Here is a 13,917-nt window from a genome sequence, read left to right as displayed (position 1 = left end):
TGGATAGTTGTCGGGACGAGTTACAGCATTTCGCTTACGGTAGTCCATGCAAAAGCATATTTCCCATCTGGTTTGGGAACTAGAACCACTGGAGATGCCCTGCATTGGTAGAGGAGCGGATTATACCCATCTGTAGCGTTTTGGATCTCCCATTCTATAGCAGCTTGGGCTTGAGGAGACACCCGGTAGGGTGGGGCTCTAATTGGGTGAGCATTACCTGTGTAAATGGAGTGGTATGCCCGTTCAGTCCATCCTGGGGTGACTGAGAACAATGGGGCGAAGCTAGTGCACAGCTTCTTGATCTGTTGCCGCTGCAGACTTTCCAAGGTTGTGGAGAGGTTCCCCTCTTCTACGCCACTGTCACTTTTTCCTTCGTAGTAGACACCTTCAGGCCACTCAGTGTCATCTCCTTCCTGGGCTGTAAACTGACAAACCTTTAAGTCTCTGGAATAAAAGGGCTTGAGAGAATTAACATGGTACACTTTAGGCTTTAGGGTTGAGGTGGGGAATGCTATGAGATAGTTTACAGCTCCCAGGCGCTCTTGGACCGTGAATGGCCCTTCCCATGACGCTTCCATCTTATGGGCCTGTTGCGCCTTCAAGACCATAACCTGGTCTCCTACTTTGAAGGAACACTCTCTGGTATATTTATCATACCAGGCCTTTTGCTCTTCCCGAGCATCCTTTAGGTTCTCTTTAGCAAGGGCTAAAGAGTGTCGGAGGGTGCTTTGTAGGTTGCTTACAAAGTCTAGAATGTTGGTTCCTGGAAAAGGCGTAAACCCCTCCCATTGCTGCTTCACCAACTGTAATGGCCCCTTAACCTCATGGCCACACACAAGTTCAAATGGTGAAAACCCTAAACTGGGATGTGGTACAGCCCTGTAGGCAAAAAGCAACTGCTGCAACACTAGATCCCAATCATTGGAGTGTTCATTTATGAATTTACGTGTCATGGAACCTCTCCACCAGTACATTGGTTTGATGGTGGTACGGGGTGGCAACCAAGTGATGCACCCCATGAGCTTCCCACAGATTTTTCTTGGTCCCTGCCAGGAAATTAGTACCCGAATCTGTAAGGATGTCGAAGGGCCAACCTACCCTGGCAAAAATATCTGCTAAGGCCTGGCACACAGTTTTAGCCCTGGTGTTGCTTAGAGCTACTGCTTCCGGCCATCAGGTAGCAAAGTCCATGAAAGTCAGTATGTACTGCTTTCCTCTGGGGGTCTTTTTTGGGAAAGGACCCAGAATATCCACAGCTACTCACTGAAATGGGACCTCAGTTATGGGGAGTGGCTGGAGAGGGGCTTTGACCTGGTCTTGGGGCTTTCCCACTCATTGGCACACCTCACAAGACCGGACATAATTAGCAACGTCCTTGCCCATCCCCTCCCAGTAGAAGGACTTCCCCAACCTGTCTTTGGTTTTGCTCACCCCAGAATGGCCACTGGGATGATCATGGGCTAAGCTTAAGAGCTTTCCTCGGTACTTAGTTGGAACTACCAACTGTTTTTGAGGATGCCAGTCTTCCTGGTGTCCACCAGAAAGAGTCTCCTTGTATAAAAGTCCTTGTTCTACAACAAACTGGGATCGGTTAGAAGAGCTGAGAGGCGGTGGGGTGCTCCGTGCCGCTGCCCAAGCTTTCTGAAGGCTGTCATCTGCTTCCTGCTCAGTCTGGAACTGTTCCCTTGAGGCTAGAGACACCAGTTCCTCCTTAGACTGTGGACTTGGGCTTGGTCCCTCTGGAAGCAATGTAGGTGATGGGATTGTTTTCGTTGATGGTGAACCGCTTTCCGCTGGTGCACTATGCGATATTTCAGGCTCTGGCTGAGCCTCTTGGATAGGGTGGTCTTCTGCTTCTGCCAATTCAGACCCGCTGGTGGCCTCTGGCTTTGGAGTGGTAGATGGGTTTGCAAGCACTGGCGTCAGTGCTGGCAACAGTTCTGGTGTTGGTTGCTTGGTTGCTCTTCCAGTTCCGGTTCTGGGACTGGATGCACTACGACTGTTGCAATCGTTGGCAGGGGATCCGGGTCCACCACCTCTGTCTGGGTCTCTGGTAACACAGATGGGGCCCTTGTGGACGGCTCAGGAACAGGGATGGGTCTGGAAGCTTGCCTGGCTTGGCTGCGTGTAACCATTCCCACCCTCTTGGCCTGCTTCACCAGGTTGGCCAAGTCTTCCCCCAGTAGCATGGGGATGGGATAATTGTCATAGACTGCAAAAGTCCACATTCCTGACCAGTCCTTGTACTGGACAGGCAGTTCAGCTGTAGGCAAGTTTACAGATTTTGACATGAATGGGTAAAGTGTCACTTGGACCTCTCGGTTGATGAATTAGGGGTCCACTAAGGATTGGTGGATAACTGACACTTGTGCCCACGTGTCTCTCCACGCGATAACCTTCTTTCCGCCCACTCTCAAGGTTTCCTTTCACTCCGAGGGTATTTGAGAGGCATCTGGGCCTGGGGATCTTTGGTGTGATGGTGGTGTAATGAGCTGTACTCGGTTGGGGTTTTTGAGGCAGTTGGCCTTTTTATGTCCCAGTTCATTACATTTAAAGCATCGCCCAGCTGACTGGTCACTGTGCCAAAGTGGGTTGCTGGAGACTGGTGAGGTGGGACAATAGGGTGGCTGGGGCTTTCCTTGGGTTGTAGGTGGGGTCTTGGGTTGCCCTCGGTGATAGGGTTTATTTTCTGTTTGTCCCCTGTGATATTCACTCCCCTTGCTAGTAGCTTTCTTCTTTTCTGCCACTTCCACCCATTTGGCTCCAATCTCCCCCACCTCAGTTACAGTTTTGGGCTTCCCATCTAGGATGTACCTTTCTATTTCCTCAGGAACCCCTCTAAGACCTGCTCCATTTGCATTAGGAAGGACAGCTCTGCCAGAGAGTTAGCATTTGCTCCTGATATTCAGGCATCCCAATTCTTTCCAATGTGGTAGGCGTGTCGGGTTAATGACACATCTGGTTTCCACCTTAGGGCTCTGAACCGCTGACGGGCATGCTCAGGTCTTAGCCCCATTCTGTTTCTGGCCTTGGTTTTAAACAGTTTATAATTGTTCATGTTTTCCCTAGGCATTTCAGCCGCCACCTCTGCTAAAGGTCCACTGAGCTGTGGCCTCTGCTCTATTATGTACTAGTCTGCAGAGATGTTGTACCCAAGGCAGGCCCTTTCAAAATTTTCTAAGAAGGCCTCAGTATCATCACCTGCCTTGTAGGTGGGGAATTTCCTGGGATGGGAAACAGTACCTGGAGAAGGGTTGTTAGGGTTGGCTGGTACATCTGGCTTAGCCTTTGCTAATTGCCGGGCCTGCTTGTGGGCCTCCCTTTGGATCTCCAGCTCTTTATGTTTCATGTCCATAGCTCTCCTGTGGGCAGCCTCTATGGCTTGCTCTTCTCTTTCTCTCCTCTCCATCTCTCTCCTGTGGTCAGCTGCTTTGGCTTTCTCCTCTGCTTCCAGCCTTGTCAGCTCCTGTTTAGTTGCTTTCTTGGCACTCATTTTTCTGCTTTCTTGTGCTGCCCGAACCCCTCTGCAGCTCAGGCTGCTTGGTTAACAGAGATTTTCTAACTAGCCAAACCCGAGAGATAGAAAGAAAGAAAAAACAATTCACTTGTAAATGCCTTTTGCTGGCCGTCTGCTGGCTCACAGCTTGAAGCCTCTTCTTAACAAAGACCCTTGTTAAAGAAACTTAACACCTCTGCCCTCAGGCTGCTTTCCAAGCTGCTAGAAAGGAGAGAAAAAAAATCCTACTGGCTTTCGGTTCCTAGAAATCCCAATGCTGCTCACCATGTCAAGGTTTTTTCCGCCACTTTGAACTTTAGAGTAAAAATGTGGGGGACCTGCATGGACCCTTCTAACCTTAATTCCTAGCTTAGATCTGGTAACTCTGCCATCCGCCAGAAGTTTGTGTCTGGCACACTTCTGTTCCCCCAAAACCTTCCCTGGGGAACCCAAGACCCAAACCCCTTGGGTCTTAAAACAAGGAGAAATTAACCATCTCCTCCTTTTCCCCCCAGACTTTCCCCTCCCTGGGTTGTCTTGGGAAGCTTCACACTGATCCAAACTCCTTGGATCTTAAAACAAGGAGGAATTAACCATCCCCTCTTCCTTTCCCCCCACCAATCCCTGGTGAGTTTAGACTCAATCCCTTGGATTCTAAAACAAGGAAAAATCAATCAGGTTCTTAAAAAGAAAGCTTTTAATTAAAGAAAGAAAAGGTAAAATTACATTGCTCTACAGCCAAAATGCTTCTGAAATAAATGTAGTCCAACTTTACTAATTCTGGGTCACTGAGAACGAAAATGAGGCTTAAAATTGTTGATTGGCTCTAGTTTTCAAGATATGCTATTGGGTCAGTATATACCACCCTTGACTTGGGTATGGCGGAGGTAAGTGAATTATAAAGGGAAGGGATCTCAATTTAAACCAGAAATGACTAAAATACATCTCTGACTGGATCTATGAATAAATCTATGACTGGGTTTGGACAGTACTTGCTTTTTAGGCAAAACAATGAATGATGCAATCTGAAGCTGGTATTGCATTATACATGATATGAATTGCATCATGTTCTTCCTAGAAGTCATGGCTGATGCAATCATAACGAAGCTTACATCACTCTGCTGAACAAATTGCCCTATGTCAGCTCTAGAAATCATACAGTGTCGTGCTTTCTTAGTTGTCAGTGTTTGATTTTGCAAAGGGACACATTTCTGTTTAACCAAAGTGAGCAGAGATGCCTTGTACTTGTGTGAGCAGTGCAGATAACTTCTGCTATGTTTGTGGTGAAGTGACTATTGCATCACAAAAGCACAGTATAAACACTATGGTTAAGAAAGCCTATCACCTTTATTTTGGCTGCAAAATTGGAGATCAGGACAAGAGGTGAGCCCCACACATATGCTGCAAGACTTGTGGAACAAATCTTCACCAGTGGTTGAACAGGAAAAGGAAATCTATGCCTTTTGCAGTGCCAATGATTTGGAGAGAGCCAACAGATCATACCAGCAATTGTTACTTCTGCATGGTGCCTCCAGTTGGGAAAGGTGTGTCAAAGAAGAAAAAGTGGACTGTGCATTATCCAAACATTCCATCAGCTATACGCCCAGTACCCCACGGAGAAGGACTGCTGGTTCCTGATGCACCAGAATCATTCTCACTTGAGTCAGACGAGGAAGAGGAAGAGGATGAAACTTCTGGTCCTGAACCATCAATGTCACAGGACCCACATTTTCTCCCATCCTCCTCCTCTGAACCACACCTCCTAACACAAGGTGAACTGAATGACCTTGTCAGGGATTTGGAACTACCCAAGAGTAAGGCAGAGCTGTTGGGCTCCAGACTACAGCAGTGGAATCTCCTGGCAGGCTATCAGGGCAAATGGAGCCCATCAATGCTTGCAGACTATTGCTGGACAGTGACAAGAGATGCTCCATTGAATGAATACAAGAGACAAGCCAAGAAGCGCCGAGTAGACACTGAATAGGACTAAACTATGTACAGAATAGTTTTTTGCCTTTTGTTTCATAATAAATTTTATTTATATAACCCTTTTGCTGATTTTTAAAGTGTTACATAAACAGGACAGGTGAAATATTATCATGTAAAGCAACCATAAACACATGAAAAGACCTAGGTTTACAATTTATGATTAAAACTCTACTATCTACACAATATACATAGACATAAAATGTAAAAACTCAAATATCTTCGAAACAGTAGCCAATCAGTTGTTTTAATTATCATATTTGAATTCAGCACATCAAAATACGTAATAAATAGCACATTTTATCTCTGATGCAGACGACTTCTCAAAAATTGTAGACCAGCGTTATCTCTGTAAAATCAGGATGGAAAATGCTTTACAGGGTACTCAGATTTATGTAGACTAGAGGGACTTCCCCTGCCCCCAGCCTGAGATTCAAAATTACAGCAAACAGAGGTAAAAATCCTTCCAGCAAAAAGACACATTTACAAGTTAAGAAAACAAACATAAGACTAATCTGCCTTGCCTGGTTATATTTACAATTTTGAAACATGAAAGACTGATTCAGAAAGATTTGGAAACCTGGGTGTACGTCTGGTCGCTCTTAGCCCCAAGAGCGAACAATGAACAAAACAAACAACACAAACAAAGACTTCTCTCCACCAAGATTTGAAAGTATCTTGTCCCCCCATTGGTCCTCTGGTCAGGTGTCAGCCTGGCTCACTGAGCTTCTGAATCCTTTACATTCTATGCCACATAGAATGCTCTGACTCAAGCCATAGGTGGTGAGAAAGAACTGAGGGGAGTTGGAGTGGTGTGGCCCTTAAGTAGCCATGGGAGAGGTTATGGGGTTCCAAGGGCGCATGTGTCGCCCCAACAGATACTGCTTAGCAAAGTTCTCTGGCTTTTGGCGCACTAGGCATGTGTATACCTTTGTGGAATACACATTTGCAATCAATCAAAGAAGATCATTACATGACACCCACTGGTGAACTAGAATGTAAATACCAGATCCAGGGGATTCTTGTAACCCTTATGCACCTCTGTGCCCTCTGCCAGTCAGCATCAAGAGGTCCTTGGATCACACCATGCACAGATGGCCCTAGCCTCCAGTGAATTCCATGAAATCCATCTACATGTTCAGGAATTGTGGGTACTGATGGCCGACACCTACACTGTTCATTATAAACCCCACTTCCCAGGCAGAATAATCTAGGTAAACTTCAGACAGAAATCTCAGTTTTTCTTCCCACTTCCCATAGGTTTTCCAAGGAAGGGGCAATCTATCCTTACTTTTAGTAGTGCCCTTAAGCTAAAACTGGCTGTCTGCAAGCATACTTTGAGTATAAAATGCAGGGTTTAACCTATAAACCCATAATAACTGGAGTTTTGCTACCTGAGGAATAATTGCCTTTATCCCATGCTCTAATGTTTGTGATCAGAGGACATGCTCAAGCTAGATACCCCACAATTTCAATGGGAAGGTCTCCTGGTAGGTCATTTTTCACGATGTGTACTTCACTCTTGATCAGTCACGCTTCCAGGCATTCGAACAAGCCCTTTTTTCCTAAGGACATTTGGAAAGGCAGTGGGGAAAGAATTAAAAATGGGTATTAACTGTTTAACTTAAGTGTACCTGGTATTTATAGATTTTTGCACAGAAAACAAATACGTTTAGTGATGTGAGTGTAAGTACTTCACTAAAGAATATATATGATTTAACTACTACTAAGATGGTTATCTAGGATTTTTTACTTTGAAGAGGAGACAGCTAAGAAAAATGTCAAAGAAGCTTCCAAAAATCACACCTTCCAGATAAACCACAATATTACAGAGCCCTTTCATCATACAGTGTACAGTATTGTTGACAACAAAGATATATGATGTTCTATTTTAAATGAATCCGTGTTTGCAGGATAGATATGTGTTATTATATAAAATGATTTAAGTCTCTTTCTCTAAATTTGTTTAGCTGTTTTCACCTACTTATTTGAATATGTACATATGGTATGTGAGAGTGAGAATGCTCTCTGTAAATGTTTGGAAGGAGCATCTGTTAGACAATAAAACTTACAAGGAAATATGCTTCTCATTTAAAGCATTTCCACCAGAACAATTTCAATTTTGGACTCAGTTCATTTTTACAGCTTAAAAGCATTAATAAGTTGTACAGAGAACTATACAGTCATCAGAAAACCTGAGTTGTTGGTAATAATCTGAGATAATTTTAAAAAACATTCTGTGTCTAGTCAGCACCACAATTTTCCAATAGAAACCTGAAGTAACCAGCATACAGGAGCTTCTGGTAATGCATTAAAAAAATCAAGCAACAATATGGAATTCATTTTGTTAAACTGGAAAGTCTAAAGGTTACGATAACTGTTGGACCAAAGGGACCCTCTTCAGGCATAAATAGCAAGACTCCTACTGTCCTCTCTTGCAGAACAGCTCAGCTGCCAGCAAAAGCAGGTGCTCTCACCGTATCTGAGCTCCAGAGGAAATATTTAGTAAGTACTCAAAACTCTTTTAATGAACTACTGTATTATACAACTATTAGTGTTTGAATTATGTTTATGCAGTTTTCTCTAAGGGCAAAAGCATTTAAAAAGCAGGATTTTAAGTAACTGAGTTTCAGTCTGATGCAAGAATGCTTGCAATTAAGTTAATTTTTAAATGTTTTTTCATAGCAAATATGATCGCAAAGTAACGTATTATATTTGTAATGTATTTGACTTTAAATCTGTTCTAAAATTTCTGCTTCAACTTTTATGTTGTTTCTTCATGCTTTATTTAATTTTAGCTTTAAAATAATAAATGTATAATTAATGTTTTTAAAGAAACATTTACAAGTCTAATTAATTCAAGATTCTAATAAGATTCTAAAAGAAAATCAAAATATATTTCCTCAAACTCATTACCATGAACAAGTTTAAGGTATTTTTTATTTTCCATTAGAAACAGTTGTCCTAGATAGAGTTACAGCTTTGTAACACACTGCATGGAAACTTCAACTCTGTAAGTCCTATATGTTCTTAGATACATTCAGTTTTTAAATGCATTGGATGTGTATTTTCTTCTAGTTCAAAACCTATACTATATTAAATTTCATTGGGTTACAGTTATTCAGTTTTGAATCTATAGTGAGTAATAAGGCTAACATGGACACTTTTTTTTTCTTTCCATGTGTAGGGAAATGGAAAACCTGATGCTTGGCTACAGTTCCTGTAAACTTATCTGGACACTGCTTATAACAATTTTAGGCTATACCAGCTGTCTGCCTGTGGATGATGATTCTGTTTGCACAGCAGAAGAAATTGCTAAGTACAGCATAGTCTTTGTAGGGAAATGGAGTCAGGCTGCTTTCCCTAAGCAGTATCCCCTTTATAGGCCTCCAGCACAGTGGTCTTCCTTGCTAGGTAAGTGAAGTGTGCACAGTGTCAAGACCAGATAAAACTCTCTACGGTTGTGATTCATTTTTTTGTTTTTTATTTGAATTTATTGAGAATTCCCTTTAGTAAAATGAAAGTCAAAACTAATGTAGCTTGACAGATAAACAATAACATACAGAACTTGCAGCATCCAAAATACTTAGAGTCTACAACTGCTTTCAGTTGGCTTCAGTTTTCAATCGGCTACAGCAGAAGTAAACAGTAATAAGTTAAATGTTTTAGAAAATCCTAAAGGTAAATACCCAAATTGTTGCACATCAGAAATAAAACAGAGAAACTGCAGCAATTAAGATAATCCAAAGCAGACTTTTATATTGAGCAATGTGTTCCCTTAAATAGGTGTTACCCATAGTTCTGACTATAACATGTGGAAAAAGGATGAATATGTCAGCAATGGTGTGCGTGATTTTGCTGAAAAGGGTGAAGCCTGGACATTAATGAAGGAAATAGAAGCAGCTGGAGAAAAAATTCAAAGTGTGCATGGAATCTTTTCAGCTCCTGCCATTTCCAGTGGTACAGGACAAACCTTCACGGAATTAGAAGTACATTCAAGGCACTCCTCAGTACGTACATTTACATTTTCATTTTAAGGGTCACTTACTAGTTTTATGCCAGCAGGATGCAAAAGGAGATATTTGAAATGCCACTGATAGTTATCAATATAAAGCAAGGAATTGCTAAGAGAATCCACTTTTAAGGAACTTTATGAACATAAAATCAAATAAAAAAGCATACTGGAATATGTTCTTTTTAGAAACCCTCAAATAAAATAGTCAGAAATATGTTTGACCCATTGTCATACTAGAAATCAGACCCTGAAGTTCCTGCTACACAAGCCTGCAGAGACCGGCAGGGGACTGTTAATTATTATGATGTTTTTCTTTCACTTCCTAGGTTTCTTTTATTGTACGAATTGTGCCCAGCCCTGATTGGTTTGTGGGTGTTGACAGTCTAAATCTATGTGAAGGAGATCATTGGAAAGAACAAGAAACAGTAGATCTTTTTCCATATGATGCTGGAACAGACAGTGGTTTCACATTTTCCTCACCAAACTTTGCCACTATTCCACAGGATACTGTTACAGAGGTAAGTGTGTGTATGTTGTGTACATATAGTGCTTGCGGGAGTGGGAAAGAATAGAGAAGCTGAAGCACCACCCTCTGTGACCTCTTATAACAATACTACATCTACAGCACCCATTATTCCCCAGTCAGTATCCTTGCCACTGTCAGCATTCCCTACTTACTTCTTGTCTCCTCCATCAACTCGCTCCAAGCATTATTGTGCGTGCTGACTACCCTCCATCCAGTATCTCCATCCAAAAATAGCCACAATTTCTTGTGTGATCTCAGTCCCAGAATTCTTCCATAAAAGTTAGTGGGATTATCTTCATGACAAGAAATCACAGCTTTTTTGTGTGGCCCGGGTGCATAAAGACTGTGTACTCCCAATTCATATGAGTTTTTACTTGCCCAGAAACATAATTCAGATGTGATATTCTGTTTAAAACTTCTATCCTTACTAACATGGCAATACTATTTCTATCAACTTCCTTTTATTTTTAATTCATAGATCACTTGTTCCTCTCCAAGTCACCCAGCAAACTCATTTTATTATCCCAAGCTAAAAAGTTTGCCACCTATTGCTCGAGTAACCATTGTAAAACTTAAAAGAAACCAGCTGGGTCTTCCTGGTTCTCAGCCTAACCTGACTGCAGTAGGCAATGAAATAGATGACTCTGTCTCAGGTAAGTGGTTAATACTTTGATCAACTAGATCCTTTTGTTCCCATTCACAGAGCAGCAAAGGAGAGAAGCAACATTTTAGAAAACTTCAAATCTGGCAGGCCATGTAGAAGAGAAAATGGTTATGTAGAATATTCCTGCTACAGGCAGCAGCAACTTTTCCCTTTACAAAAGTGCTGCAGAGAAAACGGGGGCTTGCCCAGTTAAATAACAGCTAATCATTATATTTCTTTGTACCCTTTTCTGTGTAGAACAGCATTAACTATTCCTCTGTACTCTGGATCTAATTCTAATATCACTTACGCCTACATAAATTGGGAGTCATTCTACCAAAGCCAATGGAGTTACACAAGTGTAAATATAATATAGGTGAGATTAGAATTGGGCCTTCCGGGAGAGAGACCAGAGAGCACAACAACAGTATAGGCAATAAACTAGTCCAAGTGTCATAGGAAAAGGATACTGAAAGAAACATGCGGGGGGGAGCCTTCATGTCTGGCCAGGGATCCGCAGATTTGGGTTCGATCCATAGCATGTCTTATTCAAGCCGTAGAACTTCCATAGAGCCACCTGTCCTGTGTGAAAGGGATACTCTGTCAGACTCTCAGGGCTGGTCTACACTAGGGGAGGAGATCGATCTAAGATACGCAACTTCAGCTGCGTGAATAACGTTGCTGAAGTCGAAGAATCTTAGATCGAGTTACCTACCGTCCTAACGGCGCGGGATCGATGTCAGCAGCTCCCCCGTCAACTCCGCTACCGCCGTTCGCGTTGGTGGAGTTCCGGAGTCAACAGGAGCGCGTTGGGGGATCAATATATCGTGTCTAGATGAGACGCGATATATTGATCCCTGAGATATTGATTGCTACCTGCCAATATGGCCGGTAGTGAAGACTTACCCTCAGCTCCTCAAATCCTGTGCAAATACTAAAGAAAGTGCTTCCTTCCTGTGCATTCTTATATAATGGAGCAAAGCGATTATATATACTATATTCTCCTTGGTAAGAAGTATTTTCATAGTGATATGAAATAAGAAAACAAAATTCACTTCACCAGCTTGAATAGAATTATGATAGCAACTGATACCTACAGAACGAGATACCCGAGGAGAGTTTGAATTTTTTACTGAAATGCTCAAATGAAGCCAAGATTTAATTTCAAACAATAATATATTTATCCCATCACAGCATTCTTTTTTTTTAAACTGTCTGTGAATGTTAGTGCTCATGTAGGTGAAGGTTCATAGCACTGATTTGACCCAGTCTTAGTGACAAATTCTAAGTATAAATGCTACATCCCCTCTGACTGGAGGAAAGAAGACGGATGGTAGAGAGCCCCGGGCAGGCTTACTCTAGGCACTCTCTGGTAACTTTCTGTACAGGATTGTAGAAAAGGGGAATGTGGAGCACTTCTTAAGAAATGAGTGCAGAGACCAAAATCCTGCACAGGAGAGATCCGTGGGACACATTCCCTGCATATTCTGTAGTAGCAACCATGGCCCAAGTGCATGCCAGCTGCTTCAGATTTGGGACTGAAGAGTCTATTTCTCTGGCTTTGGCTCTGTGCCTGGAGTTTGGACCATAACGTGGACTTTGCAGATTTCCTCACAATAAATAAAGAAAACTTATCTTCCCCATGGTTAATAAGGCCTGACTTGTACATTTAAAACAAGCAGATTTCTAATTTAAAAAAATGTTTTCTCAATAAACAAGAGCTGATCATCCAACATTCAAATTGGGTAACACAAATCACACATAGAATAATATCCTTTCCTCCACAACATTTGGGAAGGGATTACTATTTAATCTGGCCTCAATTCAGGAAAGGCGCTCAAGTATGTACTTAAGTGCTTTCCTTACTAGGGATGGTCTTTAAAAAGTGCGTAAGTGCTTCCTGAACTGGATCTTTAGTATGCTACTTTGAAGATATCATGCAGGATTCTCATTCTTGGGTCTCAGCTCCCTAGCCTAAGACAGATAGGTTTGTCTTGTCTTGAAAGCTTAAGATCCAAGAGTTGGAAATCACCAATATGGTATTTTTAGAGACTATTTATTTAATTAATATTTAATTTTTATTTAATTCTCCATAAATGTGAGTAACTGGAAGTGCTAGCTAGAGCAACATGCTGTATTAACTTCCCCACAAAGTTAGTTAATGTACCTCAGTGTAGGTTAAAAACTCCCTCTGCCCGCACCCTCAGGTGTTCCAATCTGGGCATCCCCATAGCAGATACTGTGAATCAGTGGTTCTCAAACTTGGGGTCAGGACCCCTCGGGGTCACGAGGTTATTACATAAGGGATTGTGAGCTGTCAGCCTCCACCTCAAACCCCGCTTCGTCTCCAGCATTTATAATAGTGCCAAATATATTTTAAAAGTGTTTTTAATTTATAAGGAGCGGGAGTCGCACTTAGAGGCTTGCTGTGTGAAAGGGGTCACCAATACAAAAGTTTGAGAACCACTGCTGTAAATCGTACCAAACTATAACAAGTTATGTAATATATTTGTAATACATTTGATGAGATAATAGTCATTGTTTAGACAAACTACATATTTAGTTCTTTTAAGTTTTCTATACAAGTCCATTTCTCTACTCCATTAAAATGTTAGTAATTCAGGAGACATTATAAAATAAGAGCAACACATACTGCATCAGAGCAATTCATTGTAAGTAAAGCATTTGTTGGACATTCCTAGTCTGAAGTCTCCACTTTGTGTATATACCAGTAACTTAATCCATATAAAAAACTTACTCCACAGGCATAAGGAAAGATTTAATTACCAAAGGTCAAACCATGTTCCCCATCCACTGAAGGTCCATAGAGATCCGTGACTACAGACATATTTCCTCCCAGCTGCTGAGGGAGAGAGTATCTGTATATTTTCTTTGAGAATTTTATAACTTACATATCATTCATATATATATTCTGTATGTTTGTATATATCACTTTACAGAATTTCTGATTTATTTGGTTGTAGTAAATTTAAAGGATATTAGTATTAAAAAGCTTTTAGTTATACAATATATTTTATTGGCAAAAGGAAGACTGTGTGTCTAAAAGGTGCTTTACCTTTTCTTGCCAAAAGCTAACTACAAGAAGATTTAGCCATAAAAAGAATTAGCATTTTCTTTACTCATGAGGAAGAATAGAATAGGACTTAAATGGAAAATGAAATGAATAGGAACAATATATACAAAGTCGTCTCAGGGTATATAAATAAACTTGATAAAAATCTTAATCCTGG

General features: G+C 41.6%; 1 protein-coding gene across 13 annotated transcripts in view; it reads left to right on the top strand.

The window, feature by feature from the left end:
- SPON2 (spondin 2) overlaps window positions 1-13,917 on the top strand; it is a 110,448-nt gene that overhangs the window by 84,353 nt on the left and 12,178 nt on the right. For 10 of the 13 annotated variants that reach the window (XR_004000626.1, XR_004000627.1, XR_004000629.1 and 7 more), the window contains 6 exons: window positions 7,924-7,987; window positions 8,436-8,495; window positions 8,670-8,896; window positions 9,269-9,492; window positions 9,824-10,015; window positions 10,502-10,676. Coding sequence is in view for 1 of the 13 variants with exons in the window: in XM_030564343.1 (XP_030420203.1) it covers window positions 8,479-8,495; window positions 8,670-8,896; window positions 9,269-9,492; window positions 9,824-10,015; window positions 10,502-10,676 (835 nt within the window). In the remaining 12 variants the exon portion in view is untranslated. The remainder of the gene's footprint in view (window positions 1-7,923; window positions 7,988-8,435; window positions 8,496-8,669; window positions 8,897-9,268; window positions 9,493-9,823; window positions 10,016-10,501; window positions 10,677-13,917) is intronic. The other 3 variants (XR_004000635.1, XR_004000634.1, XR_004000636.1) reach the window with 1 other exon arrangement.

This window comes from Gopherus evgoodei, chromosome 5, assembly GCF_007399415.2.
Source record: "Gopherus evgoodei ecotype Sinaloan lineage chromosome 5, rGopEvg1_v1.p, whole genome shotgun sequence".
Taxonomy (NCBI): domain Eukaryota; kingdom Metazoa; phylum Chordata; order Testudines; family Testudinidae; genus Gopherus; species Gopherus evgoodei.
The sequence above is the reverse complement of the archived record's forward strand: the minus strand, read 5'-3'. Positions and strand labels throughout refer to the sequence as shown.